The 20,905-nt window shown below is 34.2% G+C and overlaps 1 protein-coding gene across 2 annotated transcripts; it reads left to right on the top strand.

The window, feature by feature from the left end:
* Positions 1–3,450: 3,450 nt before the first annotated feature.
* LOC110739677 (protein DEK-like) lies at positions 3,451–20,143 on the top strand. 2 transcript variants are annotated; one of them, XM_021920132.1, is made up of 11 exons: positions 3,451–4,277; positions 4,427–4,460; positions 5,565–5,644; positions 5,792–5,851; positions 7,512–7,622; positions 7,738–7,812; positions 7,904–7,981; positions 14,599–15,073; positions 15,567–15,664; positions 15,745–15,775; positions 19,637–20,143. In XM_021920132.1, exons 1-11 carry the CDS (start codon positions 3,858–3,860, stop codon positions 19,777–19,779), a joined length of 1,605 nt encoding a protein of 534 aa, XP_021775824.1. In that variant the 5' UTR covers positions 3,451–3,857; the 3' UTR covers positions 19,780–20,143. The 2 variants fall into 2 exon arrangements, with proteins under 2 accessions (XP_021775824.1, XP_021775825.1); XM_021920133.1 differs by having other exon boundaries at positions 3,455–4,277; positions 14,602–15,073.
* Positions 20,144–20,905: the final 762 nt, after the last annotated feature.

The following is a 20,905-nucleotide window of genomic DNA, read 5'->3' as shown; positions in this document are numbered from 1 at the left end:
TCCCACTAGGTGTACGACACTTCCTCCAAACCCTACTAAAGGGTGAGATACCGGATGTATGCAATCAGTTTTGTACTTGAGCTTTGCCAAGCACTTGTTGCTGATGAGATCAAAGGAACTAACGGTATCTATGAGGATCCGGCCAACTCTTTGGTTGGCCACCTTGCATTCAATGACAATGGGGTCATCATGCGCCCCCCTAACTCCTCCCAGATCTTCTTCTGTGATGATAATTTCTGGAAATGAACTCTTGTCGGTCCGTCCTTGGTGAATGGAATTAACATCTAGCCGCCTGATATTGTCTTTGTTGCCCTTTATAGTGGGGCCGCCTCCTGAGAAGCCGCCGGCTATAGTGTAGACGATTGCGTCATCAGTATCAGAACTGTTAGCCGGGCTGTGATTCTTCTTGGCCGACTGCTTGTGCTTGGGGGGAGCATTCCCCTTGGACTTCTTGACATAAGAGTCAAGGTCGCCTTTTTCAGCCAGGCGGTCCAGGTAGCGCATGAGGCTAATACATTCATTGGTTTCATGACCAATATCCTCATGGAAGTGACATAACTTATCTTGGTTCCGATTGCTCGCAGAACCCTTCATGGGGGCCGGCTTCTCGATTGAGATCCGACCCTTGATTTCTTTGAGGATAGCTTGACTATCCTTGTTGAACGCATACTTGGGAGAGTATGGTTTGAATTCTTTCTTCTTTTTCTGGGCCGGCTGTGCAGAGGAGTCGGCCGCCCAGACTTCTTTTCGTTTTTTCTCATCTTTATTTGTCGACTGCTTTGGTCGGCTTTCTTTCTTGTCAGACCTCTTTCCATCCGACTGTTTTCCAATGTTACAGAGATCAGTCGCCTGTATATAGGCTTCTGCTTCAATCAATGCTTCTTGGAGAGTCGCAACTCTCTTTCGGACCAAGTCGAACTTGAAAGTCGACCCATCCTTAAGACCTCTGAAAAAGTCAGTGTAGGCTACCTCATCCGACAGCCCTTGTATTTGAATCCTCATTAGGTTAAACCGCCTGATGTAAGAACGGAGTCCCTCCTTCTCATCCTGCTGAATAGTCCCTAAGTTAAGGGTCGTCTTTTTAGCAGGAATGTTCATAGCAAAATTGGAGGTGAACAAAATAGGCAAGTGTCTTGAAATTATTTACACAACCAGTCGGCAGGTTGTCGAACCATTGTTGTGCGATTCCCTTGAGAGTCGCTGGGAAACACTTGCACCAAGTGGGATCATCCAACCCTTGGAGGTACATTAAGTTGGTGAACGCCATTAGGTGATCTTTTGGGTTAGTAGTGCCATCATAGGCGCCTACTAACACATTATTCACTTTGGCCGGCTGGGCGGCCTCAATAATTTCCTTGGAGAAGGCAGACGGTTGTTCTCCAAGTCTGAGCAAACGTAGTTTCCAGTCCAATGGTTGGACGTTTCTTGCCGCCTGCCCTCCAAACAAAGGGGCTACAAGAAATATTGTTGTTGCAGTGCGTATGGTACATTCGGTACCGACTGATCTTTATGAGATCCGGACCGACGGGAGGTACCGCCTGTCTGACTCTCAAAATTTGATTGAGTATACCTCATGGAGGTATTATGCAAACTATCTTGAAAATCTGAAGTAGAGGCCGACTCTGACAGTCGGTCATTCTTCTTCTGCTCTAGCAACAGTCGAGCATCTGAGTAAGTTTTCTTTGACCCATCCGCTTGTACATGACGAATGGGCTTTCTCTTTCCTGGCGAGGGAAAGCGATACTTTGTTAAGTCAATCACAAGCAGCTCCCACTTCCTATAATTAGGGTGAGGAGTCACCTCTCGACCTTGTACAGGCTTCCTTCTTCCAGACTGAGAAGGTTTTCTAGCCGACTGCTCCTTGGAGGGAGCAGGAGTCTTCTTATTGATGAGATCCTGAATCTCCCCTTTGAAGCTACTCATGAAAGTCATGAGTTCACTTCTAGTGATGGGAGCAGATCCCTCGGCCGCCTGTTGATGATCAAGCGGCTGGCTGGCAGGTTTACTAGATCCAGCCTGACAATCTTTTCGTTCCTTCTTTTCAGAGGAACGGGTTCGTCAAGCTCGCAAGGTCCCGTCTGGGGCCGTATGAGTCTCAACCTCAACCTCATTTTCAGTATCCTGGTCACTATAGACCTGAGGGTCGTCATTTTCAGTATCTTGGTCACTATAGATCTGAGGGTCGTCCGTAGGACGCCTCTCGCTCTGAGTCGGTACAGACTGTGATTCCATCTCGAAAGTACTCTCCCCACAGACGGCGCCAAAATGTTTCGGGGTTTTCTGATGTCTTGCGGGAGAGTTACAAATCCGGGACTAGATCCATGCGCCTGTACCTGCAAAACAACGGAGACTCCGGGTGGTGGGAGCTTCGCCTCCGACGGTCAAGTTAGTACTTGTTTGAGGAGTAATTAGTGCGGTAAAAAGTAAAGGTTGGGAGATCTGGTTCCTCTAGGGGAGGAATGATCAGTGTGTTTAGGTTCTCTAGGTGAGAGTAATTAATTGTTTCATCCCCCTTAATGAGGATTAATTAGAGTATTTATAACTTTGGGAAACGTGCCAAATACTAGGTTTAGGTTAACCTAGGGCTGACTGGGCTTCCCTTGGAAATTGGGCCCAGGTGGCCGTTTGGCCTATTTGGCATACGGAGGCCACGTGGCGTGACACAACCGGTCCATGGTGGATAGATCAACTCCTAACACGTGACATGCTTCTATTGGCCCATGCAACGGACACTTGGCAGAGCCTGAATGGTCCACTTGTCAGATGGTGATTGGTAGGGAAAAATCCCCTAATCACAAGCACTAGCAACTTAAATAGATTGTTAAGTTAATGTCGCAATACCAAAAAATTTTAATCTACCTACTATACAAGGGTTGTTTGAAATATCTTCAGCGAATCAATACACGTGCGAAGTATAATTTTAAGACACTATTAACTCCTCACATCTTAATAATAATTTGTCTATTAGGTAATCAACCCGATTCCTTATCATAAGAGAGCAAAATTACATACCAGATTGATTCCAAACATTAGCAACATAAACTAAATTATTACTTCAATGTCACAATACTTAAAAAATTTCTCACCAAAAAAAGAAAAAAACGTAAATTTTTTAATCAACCTACTATATTGTAGATGAAACATCTCAAATGAATGAAGACATGCACAAAGTAAAACTTAAAACACTATTAATACTTCACATCCTAATATAAGTTGTCTGTCACATAATCAACCCGATTCATTTACCATAAAATAGCAAAGATTACATGCCATATAGATCCCAAACATTAGCATCTTAAAATCAATTGTTACGCTTATATCGCCATACTTATAAATTCCAATCAACCAACTACAACATGGATAAAACATCTCAAACGAATCAAGACACAAAGTTACAAAGTATAACTTAAGATGCCTTTAATATTGCGCATCCTAAAACTAAAATTTTCCCTTACATAATCAAACCCAATTCCTTACCAATCAAACCGGATCGCTTACCATAAAAGACCAAAATCAAAAGAAATCCCAAAAAATCTGAAGAAATTAAAACCCGCGGATTGAATTTACAAAATGAAAAATTTGGTGATGAAATATTTGAACCCCGCCTAATCGGCAATACAGCCCGCCCTCATCCAAAAAAATTCGCCCCCCTAAAAAACCCCAATTTCTCTCTCTTTTCCCCCCCAATCGATCCAATTCCATTCTTTTCCCCCCCGAATTTCTCTCTCCTCTCAATTTTCTCTCTCCAAATTTTCGCAATACTTTGAAACTCACTGTCCGATCACTGCTTCACTTCGCTAGGGTTTCCAATTTCTGCTAGGGTTTCCGCTAAACCTCTGCAGATTCAAGCTTCGTCAATGGCGACGGAAGTTCAGGACGAGAAGAAGCCGGAGAATGAGCCGGAGGTTGAAGATGAAGGGAAGGATGAGGAGGTAGTAGAGGAGAAGGAAGGGGAGGAGGAGAGAGAAGATGATGTGAAGGAAGAGGAAATGGAGGAAGGAGAAGAAGATGAGGAAGTTGAGGAGGAGGAGGTTAAGAAGGGTAAGAGAGATCGGAAGACGAAAGGCGAAGACGAGGAAGAGGAAGTTGAAGAGGAGGAGGAAGGCGAGGAAGAGTCTGAGAATAAGAAGAGGAAGAAGAGTCCGCCTTCGAGTCCGAAAGAAGATGTTACTCCTAAGTTTGAGAGGCCTACTAGAGAGAGGAAAGCTGTTGAGAGGTACCAGATTGCTTCGCCGGCTAGTCGGTCCTCCGGTGCAAAATCGTTGTCGATTGCGAAGGTGAATTCTGTTTCTTTTGTCTGTAGTTTGTGAAAAGATTTGTTCTTGGTTGTGGTTTATATTGAAAGGTTCATTTTGCTGTTCATTATATAGTTTGTACATGAATGTGGTATTAATATGGATTCTTGATTTTTTTTAACAATTTGTAGGGTAGTGGAACTATGCTCAAGGAAATTCCTAATGGTATGAATTAATTTCTCGTTTTTCAGAGTTTTTTGTGTTTTATTTGTGTATGTGTTTGAAATTGCTGGTTAATGTAGGTGTTTTGTGGTGAATTTTGTATTTGGAATAGTAAATTGGGTTTAGTGTTGTGGATTCGATCTGTTTTTGTGCATTTAGGATTATGTTTTTTAAGAGGATTGAAATGTTGGTGTCCTTGATGTATATCTGGGTTGAGATATGGAGATGTGAGAAGCTAATGACATTGGTGAGTTATAATTGTAAAAGTCAAAATATGAGGATGGTGAAACCGGTGCGTTGATAATACGTACTGCATTCTTTTGATTTTACATGTTGTTGACCTTGATGTTTTCTTGAGGCTGGGGATGGGGAGGGGCTATTACTAGAGAAGGCGAGTAGCTTATGAGATTGGGATTTATATTTATAGAAGTCAAATGAGGATGGAAATTAAGCTGCTTTAATTAGATATATCATTAATAAGATATATCATTAGTGCTCGTGAGATTTTGTTTATTGACAATTGTTAGAACCTGCAACTTATGTGTGCTAAGCTATTATTATTTTAATAACTGATTTTGGTTTTAGTTTCTTTTCATTGTTGGGAAGTATAAAAGCTAAGTTGTGGAGCTGAGGTGAAGGTGGTGTAAGGTTGATAGTAAAGTTGTGAATGCCTAAATTTTTTTGATTAGTGTGGTATGACCAGGGTACAATTCATTCACTAGATAAGCAGTTGTATTGTTCAGTGCCCTTATATAGGTGTTACCAACACAAAAACTGAAAAAGTGAAAATTTTGATGTGTATGGTGTTATTGCTTATTTACAGCTAAGTTTGATAAGGAGTATGATGTATCTTTGTCTAACAGCTGTTGGACATTATTTTTTCTAATGTATAGTATCTATTGTCTTGTGCTATTGGCTTTTCAATTTTCCTTGGTATTATGCTGTTTAATTTTAGTTATGTCTCTGTGAAGAGATAAAGCAGTCTATATCTGTAATTTTGAAATCTGATTGTTTTGTGAATACACATTGATGGATGAATATTGACACTGCCAAGCTTACTTACTGCAGACTGGCTTGTTTTAATTCTGATCTTTTGACATGTTTTAGTGGCTTATAAGCTTTCAAAAAGAAAACCTGATGATAATCTGCAATTACTGCACACAATTCTTTTCGGAAAGAAAGCAAAGGTAAGTTTTTATTTATTTATTTGTTTTAATTTTTTTTTAATCTAATGACTTTTTATATTAAAAAAAATCTTTTCATGTTCTAGGTTGTGTTTGATGATACTTTGTCTGATAGGTACTCAAACTTCTGATCCTTGCCTTTCTTCTTAGGTACATAATTTGAAGAAAGATATTGGTCAATTTTCTGGCTTCGTGTGGGTTGATAATGAGGTAGCTTGTCTTTATCTCTCACCTAAGCTTTATATTATTATTTGTTTCTTTTATGCAGACATGGCGTTATGAGTCACTTAGAAGTAATCAGTTTGAAGTTTTGGAACCAAGAATGCTCATTTGCTGTTCCAAATCTTCCAATAACATTATTTTGGTGTTACTTTTTGTCGTTGACTTATTTTTATTTTTTTTACAGTATCTTGTTAGTTACATGCTATTCATGTTCTTAAGGTCGTGTAATGAATCATATAAAAGATTATGGCATTATCTCTAGGGTATATTACCGTTGCTTTCAACTTCCTTTTCTTAACACCCACTTTGTTCTTCTCATTCTACACCCATTTTTTCTTTTCTTGTAGTAGTAAATTTAAGGGAATAATGTTTCTTCTGTATACATGTATGATGTATATCTGCATTTTTATTTGTTTATTTTTATTTGCAATTAAGCTCCTGTGGTCAATGTCTTATAGATCACTAATTTCTTGGATGGCCATAGCCAATTTCCTTATCTTGAAACTTTGCTGTTGCTCCTAGTTTGATAACAACATGCATTGGCGATATGATAGCCACTCGTTTCCAAACAAGTTTTGGAATATTTGTGTTATGAAAAGTAGTAGGATTCCCATGTTGGTTTAAAATTTTGATAATGTATGTCAAATTCTTATATGCTACTACTGTTTCAGAAAGTTCTTTACGCTTTCCATGTTAGTCTATTCTTGAAAGTTCTCTAGACTTTTACTATATTCCAATTTTGAGAACATCTTTCCACTCATTCTCTCAACTTTTTCTTACAACTCCCACTTTTTTACACTATCTTTTACATTTTTCACCTTTTTTTACACCAACCCACTTTTTTACACTCTCTCTCCTACTTTATCCACCTTTTTCTTACACCTGCTCACCACATCGACACTCTTCCCTAATTACATTAATATTGTGTGAAAATAGTAGCCAGAAAGAACTTTCGGGAATGGAGGTAGTAATAGTTTGCCATGGAATGTTTAATCACTATATTAACTTGGAAATAATGGTCATTAGTAATCCTAGTATCGTTTGGTTTTGTCTTAGATGGAACTAAAAGGCTAACATTGGTGTAGATGGAACTAAAAGGCTAACATTGGTGTATATTATTGGTTAGAGATATATCGCCTAATGTGTGATGGGTATAAGTCAGAAATTATTATCTGGCTGTGAAGTTATGTGTCTATGTAAATAGACAGTAGTTAGTTACCTGGCAGAGCATATGCAGATTAATTATGTTTGACTTAGCTGGACAAATGGAGATTAGGTTTTTTGGAACTCTCTTTTGATCTTATTGGTTAATTTAATTTTTTATTATTATTGGGCTGATAAAGTTGAAATTGTGGGAGAAAGAGTATGAATAGAGAAAGTGAGGAGGGGGATACAAGAATATGGTAAAGTTTGGGGTCAAGCCGTCAAGGTGAGTGTAGGGGGTAAACGAAATTTTATTTGTTGGAAAAATAAAGACATACTCTGTAGTAAGACTGTAAGAGACACCAAGTAGGTGTCTGTCATATCATAAGGAGGGCTTTGCACTGCTTATCTGTTAACATGCATGCATTTTTTAACAAGATTATTGCAGCCTTTTTTCCTCCTATCCCCCAATGGTCTCAGCTTGTAATATTTTTCATTTTGACAGGAAAAACAGAGAGCCAAAACAAAGGAAAAGCTTGACAAATGTGTTAAAGAGAAATTGTTGGACTTTTGTGATGTGCTAAATATTCCTATTAATAAAGCTTCTGTCAGAAAGGTGAATAGTAGAGTAGTAGCATGATAAAACACATTCCTTTATTTTTTAATTTTTCCTATCTGTTTCAGTGCATGTTTTGTTATTAATCTATATTTGTCTTAATCAATGTTTTCAGGAAGATCTCTCTGTGAAGTTGTTAGAGTTTTTGGAGTCACCACATGCTACCACTGAAGTTTTGCTTGCTGAGCAGGTCTCTAGTAATAAATTAGTGTTGCTTAAGGTAATTTTGAATTTGGCTCTACTGAAAAATAATTGTCCTAATCCTTCCTAATAATTGACAGAAAGGGAAAACACAGAAGAAAAAGGCAACCCCTGCGAAGAGCCGCTTGAAAGCTTCATCTGCTGAAAAGTCTGCCAAGGTTTGTTATTGCTTTTGTTTATCCATTCTCTATCAGCTTTTGTATAACTTAAATTGAAATAATACTTGGGGCAGATGAGTCACGCTTGATTTCAATAGATTGAAGGTACTTGTCTTATCACGGTGATAATGGTTTAGTGGTGACATTTAAATTGAAGTATGAATTTGAGTGCTGTTTCTACTTTTCTAACTAAAAATTTGATTTTACAAGCTCATTCGTGCATCACCATAAGGCACATTTGATTTTGACTGAAATTTTTGGTAATTGATGGAGAAGTTTCTCTGGTAAAGCAATCAGCCCTTTAGTTTTTTTCCATGGCTTAGCCGTGTCACCCAATTGTTACGATTGTCCATTATACTTATTATGATCATAAAGCTAGAGCCTCCTTAGTGGCATTTAAGCTCGCAAATTGTCGCATAAAGAAGTGCAGTGGCTAGAAGATCTTGTTAATATGCAATATTTGTGAGACCTTGTTGTAATATTTGTGAATTTGTGCTATTCATAGTTTCCTATTTGACCACCTTTGTTGATTTATATGCTGGACTAAATATAGTCATATGTGATCTTGTTAGAGTTATCTCGATTTATATTTTCACAATATCAAATTTATATATTTTACCTACATATATTTAGAGAGTTGATAATATATGTTCTCAAGCGTGAGTTAAAATGTTGTATGAAATCTTCTAGTAATGTCTAGAATGCACAAGATACCTAGTATTGATTCAAAGTATTACATGACACATGACTTGCATGCATGAGTTAGTACACAATGTAATTACATTAACTTATTGATACTAAATTTATTAATCATTACTTAGTATAAAAATCCTTTATTAATAATAATTATGCTTATATTTGAGTTTCAACCTTGACAGTTGATACTTTAAAGTTGGTATTTGAAAGTTATTACCTTGTCTTTAGAGTTAAAGTGATTTGTTGAATTTTGGGCAAAGTGTTTGATTCCTCTTCAACTTTGGGATTGTTATTTGTTTTTCGTTTCTATTTTGAATGTTTCCCCTAATTTGACTCTTACCTAACATTGGAAGATCTAGTGTCTGCCTCCATTGGTGATTGCCTATTGGCAACCATCATTGCAACTAGTGGTGTTAACGAGCCAAGCCAAGACTGAGCTTCTCTAGGTTCGGCTCGAGCTGAATAGTGGTAAGCCCTCTAGACATGGGCTCGGCTTGACCTGTTTAACCTGTTTTGGTTTTATAAAGACAAAAAAAGTTGATGATAAATGGATGAATTTTAAGGAAAATTAAATGTTAAAAAAGGAAATGAAACTATATTTAGGATCACTAAAAATGAAAATGAGAACTATATTTAGGGAGATAGGGAGCAATTAACAATTTTCCTTAAAAAAACCAATAATATTGACTTTAAGAAATTAAAATACATATAGAGCACAAGATGATTACGTATTTTTGTAAAATTATCACTAACTGCAAATTGGTGGCATAAATTTTGTGATTTTGCTTGTTCTTGGAAGTGGAAAATGTAGATTCTTCTTGAGCATGAACGTTACTTTCTGAATTTCTATTAGAAGCACCACCTAAGCATGACCATCACTATGTGAAGCCTTTCATTTTGGATTATCATAGCCAAACATGCTATTGCTTGAGTGGTTTGGTCGGAAGATAAACGAAGGAGGCAAATGAAGAAGTGATGGGGGCAAACAAAGGACTGAAAGAGGAAAAATGGCTAGGTTTTACATGCTGTGTTTTATTACTAAGGCCCTAAGGAAATAAGACCTAATAGGGAATAAGGCCCAATGTGGGTAATACCCTCAAAGTCTAGATGCAATGTTAATACAGTGAATAATTATAGGTTTTAAATTATCCTTTTTTTAGTTGTAAATTATCTTATAATAAAATAAAATATTAATATTAAAAAATAAGCATGAGGACCGAGTTGTTCATCAAGCAGTTCGATTCGTTAACACCCCTAGTTGCAACTAGGGGTGTAAAAAACTTACCTGACCCGAAAGAGATTTACCTAAAATCTAACTATTTTCGATCCGGTTAGATCCGACAATTTTTTGTCCGAATTCGATCTGGAGTCAACCCGAAGTTAACTTGAAATCGACTTCAACCGGTAATGTATGAACCAAACCCAACTTGAAATCGACTCATAGTTAATCAGAAACCAATAAGATCGGATGATCCAAGATCCGAAATAAATTTGGCCCAAACCGAAAACTACCCAAAACCATTTAGACCCAAAAAATATATCTTTTTATCCGGCCTTTATTACTCTATATTTATTTTACCTGTCTTGAAACTTCCCATGAACCGATTAAAATCGACTCGAAACTACTCATGGTCTAATTAAACCCAACCCATTAATAATAACCTAAGCCAAAATTTTCCATGACCATAAATGATGAGTTGCTAATGAATTAATGATGATAAATAGTCGGAAAGACGATAAATGCAAAATGGTAAGAAAAAAGACGTTTTACAATGACGTGATAAACACCTAATAAGGCGATAAGTAATCATTTTCTTTAATTACTTTTGTTGTCAATCTTATACCTACCAACTCTGTAAAGCCAACGCAAAACTTAAATTAAACCCAAAAAATGATACAAAGTAAATATGAATTGAAATCTCCAATAACAAAAATGACATCACCTTTATGCTAATATAGCTGAAACTAAAATGACTCAAACTTAGATTGACCTGAATTCATGTTACACGATTCAAAAATCGAAACTAAAATAATTCTAACCAAGAATGAGCTAATAATTGAAGTAAACCTACTTGAATTTTAACCGAGATCTTACCGAAACCAAAATGACCTGATCCAAAGTTTAAAAAATCCGTTTTGACCCAAATAAATCTGATAAAATCCGGAACCGATTTCATATGAACTCGATATGACTTGACTCGAATTTGACTTGACCTAAATTCGATTTGTCTCTGACTATATTCTGACCCAACTTTGACCCAAATCTAAATTAACTCAACCCGATTTGATTTAGTCTGTTAGATTGAAATGACTTGTCATTACTCGACCCAAACACTTCGACTTGTCGTAGGTTAACCCAAACTCCATCTCGGTACCCGATTTGACACCTCTAATTGCAACCCAATTTTAGAAGAATTTTATTTATTTTTATTTATATAGATTAGGGGGGTTTAATTAGGGTTATAAACTTATAATTGAAGTTAATTTATGGAATTAATCAATCAATTAATAAACATATACTAAAGGCGAATCTTAAATGACACGTGTCTTTTTGTGACAAAAAAATATTTTTTCTTTCCAAATTTCTCTTTTTATTATAACTAGCTTATGTTCCCGTGCAATGCACGAATTTACCAAATTTTATATAAGTTTGTATTTCAACAATTTTTATAATTTTTTTTCTATTTAAATAGTATGACAAAGGTCAATATTCTTTAAAAAATGCTTCGTAGTAAACTTTAAGTTGTACATACCTGTATAATATGTATACTTCGTACTAATTTACACTATATTAAAAATTATGCATATCTTTTTTATTAATAATATTTTGCTTAAATTTTCTATAAGTTACAAAATTGTTTTATTTAATTTGGGAGGGAAAGATTACCTTATATAAAATATGTGGAAGATTTATGTATATATATATATATATATATATATATATTGGTAAAGTAGGAAAATATTATACAAGTAGTGAATTAAAAATTTCCTTAGATAATTTGACAAAAAAGTAAATGAAAAATTGGCGGGAAATTATTTAACCGGATTTTGTCACGTGTCATTTGAGATTCGCCTTTAGTATATAGTTATTGATTGGTTGATTGTTATTAAAACTAAATATACAAGTATCTTAAATTATCATTTTCATGATTCCAATAATAACTTTTTTATTTGATAAATAAATCGAAATATGTATACGATATTTCATACTACTAATAACAATAAATTTACCTTTTTATATCAAAACAAATCTAAATTTGGAGAAAATATTCTACAAACAAATAATTTCTAAATTTCTAATGAATGAAAAGGAAGTGTATAAACTAATTTCAATTTAAAAAATAAAATTTTTATATACACAAAAATTTCTTATAAAACTAATGTTAGTATTATACATTCAAAAATGCCGGACATACCTGTGTGTTAGTTGATTCATAAATAAATTTTAATTATGGTAGTCTTAAAATTATGAATTTTAATTATGGTAGTCTTAAAATTATGAAAAAAACCTTATTTTTGTCTGTGCATGGACGGGATCTATACTAGTTTAGGGATTATAGTTGAATTTGCGTCATAAAGATCGAGTGAGATTTAATTTGAAAAGTCATTTTGGTCATTTTTTTTTGGTTCCTTTTCTTTCTATGTTTTAAATTTCAGATTATGTGCTTGTGCTTGGAAGTGCTTTTTTTAAAATTAAGCTCTTACTCAACTAGTTTTCACCCAAATTGCATTATTGCATATTGCTTTATTGGGAAGTAGCCTTTAGTCAAATGAATATAGTGCTCCAAGTCTAACCTGAAATGTTTCATTTGTTTAAGAATGCCGTTCAATTCTTCATACCTCCATTTTTTATTAACTCACCATTTTTTTTATACATATCTTTCCCACTATTACAAAGTTTGGCTCTCACACCCTTTTGTATATAATAAAAGAAATAATTTACTAATTCCTACCATCTTGATCCCAACATGATTTGGGGTAATCTAACATGAATGATCATAAGGAAATAATTGATAGTATGAAAGTGGAAGAATTGAGAGAAACATAGTGAACTCCTTAATTTACTTTTTGAATACAATAACATATAACTAAACAACCACTTATCACCTATAAACAATCCAAATGTGAGTGTAAATACAGTTTTAGGACAAGAGTATTAAATATATTCTGCCTTAATGTATTTTTTCCACCATAGTAATTGTTCTACATATATTCATTTTCATACCTTCATTAAATTGAATCCCATACCATGTAGCACTTATATGTGTGACTTGCTTAGTTTTAAAGGGCGCAAGGGGCACCGAGGCTCAAAAGTCCTTGGAGCCTAGGCGCAAGATGAAGGCGCGTGCCTTTTGTAGGTGAGGTGTACTTTATTTGTATAAAATATATATATTTATTTTTAATTAAATATAAGTCTTAAAAAAGAAGTATGAGAAAAGTTAAAAGGGCCATGTAATCAAGGGTTCTTCAAATTCAATTAGGGGATATGGGATTTCTCTCTCTTGAAGTAGAGTGTATCATAAAGTCCCGTGGTTTTTTTTTTTTTTCAAAAAATTATCTTACATGTTAGCTATTGATGCCTTGCAACATATGGCGCAACACAAGGCACAAAGGCTCGAGAAGCTGCCTAAAAGGAACACAAAGGCACACACCTGTTGTAGGTCTTTGAGCCTCACAGAGCTAAGGCGTCGTGCTTATTGTGCCTTGTGCCTAGGCGCACCTAAGGCACGCTTTTAAAACTAAGCTGACTTGTTAGTGTATTGTATGGGTTTTAATGTACTAGACCTTGTTCGTATAGAGCTCATATCGCTCTGATCTTAGGAAGCATTTGAGTGTTGATTAAGAATGATGTAATATTTGTCTACTAGTAAGATTGAATAAAATAGGCAAAGAAGCTGGTGTGTTTTTGTGAAAGTGAGTATAACAAAGTTAAATTTTGAAGTGTTCCTAAGGTGGTTAATTGCTATGTAATTTTGAGAATTGTTGGTGTAATGGGGATGGGTTTATTTTTAACGCACTGTGTATAGATTGTGTGGGGTATGAATTATGAGGTATGTCTAATGGCCATTTATTGACTAGTTATACAAGATTTGTGGTCACCCCCATTTGATTAAAGGAGAGGTTTGTAGATTTAAAAACTTTGTTACGACATTTTTCATGCCATACCCATGTCATGACATAACACGGAGCCAATACGGTTATGAAATCTGGCAAACCTGACACTGTGCACTTGGACACGGAAACCATAAAATAAAGAGAAATTTATTTAGAATGCATTTGTAAATCGGGAACAAGCTATATACCAATATACTATGATTGGGGAATTGCCAGGCATCTATGAAGCCCAAAAATACAGGGGTTTTGGTTGCCTGAGATGGGAGTCCATTAGTTAGTTTGCTAGCCCTAAATATTGACCTGGCATGGTCTGATTGCCTCGTGTGGTGGTGTGTACTGTAGCATGAGAGATAGACAGTGAGAAGGGAAAAGATGCATTTACTATTCTCTCTCTTAATTTATTTTTTAAATTTTTTTTTATTTTTTGCTTTGTTAGTTGCCAGGTAGCTCAACACATTAATATTCTATACATTTTTATGATTGTTTGCAAATAGGCGGTCAGAAAACATTTTTCATTGAGTCCTTAACATAATCTGGATTTATTAAAATTGCTTGGCTGAAATACGAGGTAATTGTCTAATAGGTTAGCCATAAAAATTCATGAGACTGCTAGTATTCATGTGTACGAGAATTCTTATGCCTTGGATTATTTCCCTAAGACCAAAATTCCTTTTTAAGCTCTTTTATAAGTCAGTGTAGGATGTAGGATTGTGTTGGATTATAAATGGTTTTTTAGTTTTTGTTTTTCTGTAGTTTTTATGGGATGTGTTGGTGTTCTTACACTTGATTGACAAAATTTATATTAGCAGAAAGCTCCATCTGGGGAAAAACAAAAAAAGACAGCAAAAGCTGAAGAAGAAATTGAAGCTGATGATAAGGATGATAATATGGAAACTCAATCTCACTCTTCAGAAGAGGAGGGTTCCATGCAGAAACAAGAGAGTGATCAGGAGACAGATTCGGAGCAAGAGGAAGAGGATTCTAAAGAAACAACCCCCAAGAGTTCGGCCAAGGATGATTCTGGGGCTAAAAATGGTAAAAAATCTATAAATACTAAGAAAAGTAGCTCTGGGAAATCTGCCAAGAAAACTGCAGTTGCTTCTAAAAAATCTACAGCTTCTGCTGAAGCCTCTGCCTTATCCTCTAAATCTAAGGGGTCTTCAAGTAAGAAGAAAAAGGTTGAGGAGGAAACCCAAAAGAAATCCAGCCCTGCTGAGGATAAGCCCTCAAATAAGAAGCAAGGAAGCAAGTCAGCAGCTAAGTCTGCTACCAAAGATCAAGGTAAATTTAATTCTTTTATCTCCAATATTTTCGCACTTTTGGTGTGAGTTTAGGGTCCATAGAATATAGTTTCCCTTGGTTACACAATGTGAATTGACCAACCCAATCCTTGCCTCAGAACTGAACGTGGCTGGTTCTACAGAAGAGTTGGGTTGCCTGGGATGTTTATTTCAAGTCAAATTTTTAATATATAACTGATGATAATTGGGGCAGTTTGATTGAACCTGAGATTATTCAAAGCCAAAATTCTGAACCTATTGGCTGAATTTACCTTCAGTCAAACTTGATCTACCCATTGTTACCCCTATCATTATATTTCTTTTGCTTTTGTTGAATTTCTTGAGGCATAACTGTCGAGTTAAAACTCTTGCCTGTTAAGATTGCTCATTTATTCTATCATCTTTTATCCGCTTGTGGTAGCCTTTTAATGACTTTTTTCCCCCTTTTATTCCTTATTATATTTTAAATTTTCTTTATGTTTTCTATAATTTAGGTAAAGGGAAAACAAAGAAAGAAGCAAAAGCAGAGCCAACAAATGATGAATTGCGTGCTCAGGCAGTTAATATTTTGAAAGAAGTGGACTTTAATACTGTATGTAACTGTGATTTCTATGTTTCTTTTTGAGCTATTATTTTCAGATGGTTTTCTAAACTTCTGGTATTGTGGTGCAGGCAACTCTATCAGATATCCTCCGACTACTTGGTATACTACTTTGATCTCTTTTATGCCTTTACTCTCGTCTCATTAAATTTGGTCAATTTGTTTGCCTATTGCTTATAGGTGTGTAGAAACAAGGCCAATTAGTTGTGTTTGCAGAAATTTATGTGAATTTAACTTGCTCTGTATGGGGAGGGAGAATTGTTGCCAGGAGTTGTAGTTTGGTGGCTAGGCTGCACATTGGTGGCCTCTGACATGGGTTTGGGAAAGTAGTAATCAAAGACATCAGGTATACACCAATATATATAAAAAATGAAGTACATTTCACTACCTTTTGTGAAAGTATTAGAAAGTCACATCCAACTTAATGACTGAAACATTAATTTTAACATCTTAAGATAATTTAAAGAAGTGCAGAATATTTTTACGTAGGCCAAATAGAAGCCAAGCCTGTGAATGCTTAATCATTATACTATTAACTACAACAACAAATTTTTTTTCCAACTTCCTAACTTGTTCTTTCCCTGACAAGGTGGGGTGTGCATCTTACTAATTTTGTATTGTTTTTATCAATATCAGTACCCATGATCCTATCCCTTCACTTAATTAATCATATTTTTCACATATTTACTCAAGATTACAAGAACAGACCTGCTCACTTGCCCGCCTGCTCTGTATAACTGTATTTGCTGAGCCTTTGGTTGTAGGCCTATTTGTCAGTGTACAATGAGCTTCAGGGATGTAGGTATGGCTGTGACTTTGTGATTCATGAAGTTGGCTAGCTAAAGGTCGTGGTGTACAATATGGAACTAGAGAGGGAGGGGGAGAGAGAGAGAGAGGTGATTAACAAACTTCACGAGAAACCTATGAATCTAACCTTGTCTCTTTGAGCTAATTTTTTTTCTCAATTTTCCCTTCCAATTTGTGATCTGCTATTTTTCACAATCTGATATCTTTTTTTTCCCTCCTACTTTGTTTTTTTTCTTGCAACATTTTTGTTTTACATTAAATCATACTAAAATAAGTTAACCCTTTAGGGCATTTTTTAAGATTCATTCAATCAATCAATCAAAGCCTTAATTCCATAAGTGGGGTTGGCTACCTGAATCAAAAGTGATTATTTCTTTTTGTCATCTATAAAAATCTTCTTACTCTATCCCTTGCGAATCCATTTGTTTCATATCCTTCCTAATTCCTTCTTACCAAATTTATACTTTCTTCGTTTCAGAATGATGTTCTTGTTTATGTAAATTAATGTAAGTTTTTTCAAAACTTTGACTGCAAATATCTATAATCTCATACTAGCAAAAATTATAGATATTAATAATGTACTGAAACTAGACCCCATATGACTATATTTGTTCTTATAGATTGAGAGAAATTTAGAAGATTTTCTCTTATTTTTAAAAGTCAAAAGATTTAAAACGGGAACATCATTGTGGAATGTTGGAAGTATTTCCTACCAATATTTATTGATTTAATTTAATTATGTATGGAAAGATTCTCATTATGTTTGTTAGAATAATTTTATTGATAATGAATCTTTTGTCGTGTGCTCATGGACACGTTAGAAAATCCGTTGTAAAAATTATAAAAATTAGATTTTAATATAATAGATTGAGATGAATCTCACAAAATCCCGTATGATTGTTTCTTTAAGTGTAGATCACAATATGTAATTGAAGTTTGAGATCATTAAAAGTGTACACCATTGAATCCTTATAATGAAGGAAGTATTAGCTTAATGTATATGTGCTCCCTTTGTACCTTTTATGAAGTGACTCTTCCTTATTTTGGATACTTTTTATTATATCTTTCTCCTTTGGTCTTCAATATTAAATTTAAATTACATTTCTTCTCACACAGTTTCTACCACTATAGTACTACATCCTCTTCTCTCACATCTTATATCCTTAACTTTCTAATAGAATATATGCTCATTACATTACTCAATTCTTTAAGAAACTTCACTACGATATTATTTTCTTCGTTTCACAACACATACACCATCATAACTTCTTATACTCCCTTTATTTTTAAGTGTTCTACTTTCTATAATCAGTTGTGTTTTTTAAGTGTGACCTTTTGTTTTTTGGGCAAATTACTTTATCAACATTTTATCTCTCTTTTCATTGTTTTCACTCTTACCCACTTATACTTTTTTTTTTCCTTTTTTTTTTCCATTTTTAATTTTATTTATTCCCTCTTCTTGCATCCTTTACTTTTTCTATAAACTATTAATTTTAGCATTTATTCTTACAGTTTTTTTTAATTTCTTGATTACCTTGCTTACATCTTGTTATTTTTTAAAAGTAAATTAAATTACCTTAGACTATGTGTTGGTCAAAGTGTAACACTTATATAAAAATGGAGGATGTATTGTTTTTAATTTTGATCTTGTTATTTAATATTATGTGTAATAAATGTCATTTTTTTTTATTGTAGGTGGGTGAATGTTAAAGTATATTCTTAAAATACTGGGTTTTTAAAACCTTTTCAAACTTATAATTTTAGCCGTCAATGGTTAAAACTTAAAATAGTATAGTCAACGATTTTAAAAGTCAAAATGGTGTACGTTTTCAGAAATAGAGAAAATGTTTTAATTACCTTATTTAATTCTCCTAAAACTCTGCGGAAATTAGTATGTCACTTGAAAAAATTTATGGAGTAACACGCTGCTATCTAAAAGTTCTTTATGGTATCACTTTATTCTATTTTTTTATTTACTACTTTACGCTCATATCTTAGAATATTTACACCTTTCCACTTATCAACCTTTTTCTTATTTAAACTTACTTTTCAACAATCTTATTGCATTCACTTTTTCTTCTACACACTCACAATATCAAACTCTTTTTCCTATTACCCATACACTACATGTTAAGAACTTTTAAAATAGATGTAGGATTTACTCTCGTTATTCCTTAGCACATGTCGATGCATAACTTATAATTCCGTTTACTTAAATTGGAAAATTTTTATACTTAACTTATATGATATAGGCCCCTCCAGTGACTCTTTGTTCACATTCTCATTACACCCTACTAAATTCTTTAACAAAAGTTTTTACAACAAATTTAATGTACATTGAATAGTTTTAACATAACTTTTAGTCAATTTGGGATAACTTTTACCCTTCTTTGGAAGACGTGAGAAGTTTTATAAGGGTAACATAGCTACTTTCACTCATTAATATTTGATTTCTATTCATTTAAAGAGAGTAACTTAAAAGTATATTTAACTTTTATATATAATAGGGTAACTTTTGTTTATATTGGGGTAATATTTCGAGGTAACTTTTAATTATTTTAGAATAACTTTACAACGGATATACAATATTTGTTGTACACCTGATATTTTTATTTTTCTTTAAATGTGTGTCCAAACCTAACAGGAAAATTATTTGAGGATGGAGCGAGTGTTTATATGTTGACTTCATGTGTAACATTTTCCCTTGGCGCTAACAAAAATGCACTGTTCTAATTTTTTTTCTACATGTGCTTTCCTCGTCTTTGCTTCCTTTATTCAGCTTGTGCTTGTGCTTTTATCTTATCTTGTTGTCTAGTACTTTTGCAGTACTCTTGACTGTTTTGTGCTGTCATTGCATATTGCTGTGATCGCTTTTGTTCAATCCCCTATTCTTGCTTGTGTGCCTGTACTTTGATTACTTGCCTACTTAGGTTGTCGGGTCTACTGCTCTTTCCATTCTTAATACAGTTACATTTTTACCTGACAATTGCTTATTAGGATAAGATCTTTGAACTACTTGATGTTCCTTCTAGTTAGATATACAGGGCACCACCATATATGTCTTGTTTAGGGATCTGGAATCCGGTGTTACAAGGGATGATCTTCAGAGACAGGATGCAATTTACAATGCTGATATGCTGTAAATATGTTTTGCAGGTTCCCATTTTGGCGTGGACTTGATGCACAGAAAGGGAGAAGTCAAGGCCATTATTACAGAAGTAATTGAAAATATGTCTAATGATGATGAGGACGAGGATGAGGATGATGGTGAGGATACAGACGACTCTGGAAAAGCATAAGTATATGAAGAGGTGTAGTTTAGCTGGCTGTTCCAAAGCATTTAGCCAGCCTGCTCGTGTGATTGATTAAAGCATTTGAATTGTGTTAGCGTTCGTCATACCATAGAGTTGTAGACTAGTAGATTAGAGAAAGCCTGCAGCAGTGGTCTATGTATCATAGACAATTCTTTTTCTTTTTACCTTTATAAACCGTTCTGTAGGTTGTTTTTAGATGTCTCTAACGGTCTGTATTTCTTATTGTATTGGGAACCTTTTTGTTTAAATTTCTGACAATCAATAGAGTTTATTTAGGATTCATCTAGTTGCTTCTACTTTGTGCTGTATTATTTTTCGATAAATTTGATTGTAGTCTTATTCTCTTGTATCATCACTAATTCACTAATCTTTTGTTGATGATGTTGATGTTTGCGATGATGGGCTGGAGGATTATGGCTTATGTTAATTAGACCCAATAGGTCTTAGCTGCACACTGGTGTAGCTAAAAACAAATATGAACATGTAAAAAATGAACATTTGGTAATAAAAAAATGAATATTTAGCATTAAAAAGTAAACATATTAAAAATGATCATTTAGTAGATTAAAAATGAGCATGATTATCATATAATTATAAAATTGTTGGACCACGACCTTAAAAATGAATATTTTGAAGAAAAAAAATAATAAATACGTAAAAAAAAATGAACATTTAGTGTTAAAAAATGAACATGTCAAAAAAAAATTATGAACAATTAGTATATTAAAAATGAACATAATTTTCATAAATTTATATAGGTTCAAATTCATTGTATATAATTATTAACGAAATATAAAGATAAAATAAATTGTTAAAATATGTTCTTTTTTTATATACTAAATGTTCATTTTTAGTGTACTAAATGTTCATTTTGTACAAAATGTTCAAATTTAAAGTGTTGTGTGTTCATTTTTTTTTTACAAAAATTATACACAAATTCGATTGTAATTATTTTAACCCTAAGAATTTGAATATCCACCTTAAATCTATCTTGGTTCATCATAGAAACAATAATTATTGATCTATAACATGGTAGATTAGGAATCACAAATGCAAAATTGATGGAATTCAAAAATTTTATAACATTCACATTTTTATAAAAAAAAAACCC

The sequence above is a fragment of the Chenopodium quinoa genome, unplaced genomic scaffold (genome assembly GCF_001683475.1).
Source record: "Chenopodium quinoa cultivar QQ74 unplaced genomic scaffold, ASM168347v1, whole genome shotgun sequence".
Lineage (NCBI taxonomy): Eukaryota > Viridiplantae > Streptophyta > Magnoliopsida > Caryophyllales > Amaranthaceae > Chenopodium > Chenopodium quinoa.
This window is presented reverse-complemented; position numbering and strand designations above follow the sequence as displayed.

Excerpts from the sequence above, each read along its gene's own strand:
- LOC110739677 (XM_021920132.1), top strand. The coding sequence starts at position 3,858 with ATGGCGACGGAAGTTCAGGACGAGAAGAAGCCGGAGAATGAGCCGGAG. Across the intron at positions 5,852-7,511 it reads TCGTGTGGGTTGATAATGAG|GAAAAACAGAGAGCCAAAAC; the intron begins GTAGCTTGTCTT and ends TCATTTTGACAG. Across the intron at positions 15,776-19,636 it reads AGATATCCTCCGACTACTTG|GTTCCCATTTTGGCGTGGAC; the intron begins GTATACTACTTT and ends TATGTTTTGCAG.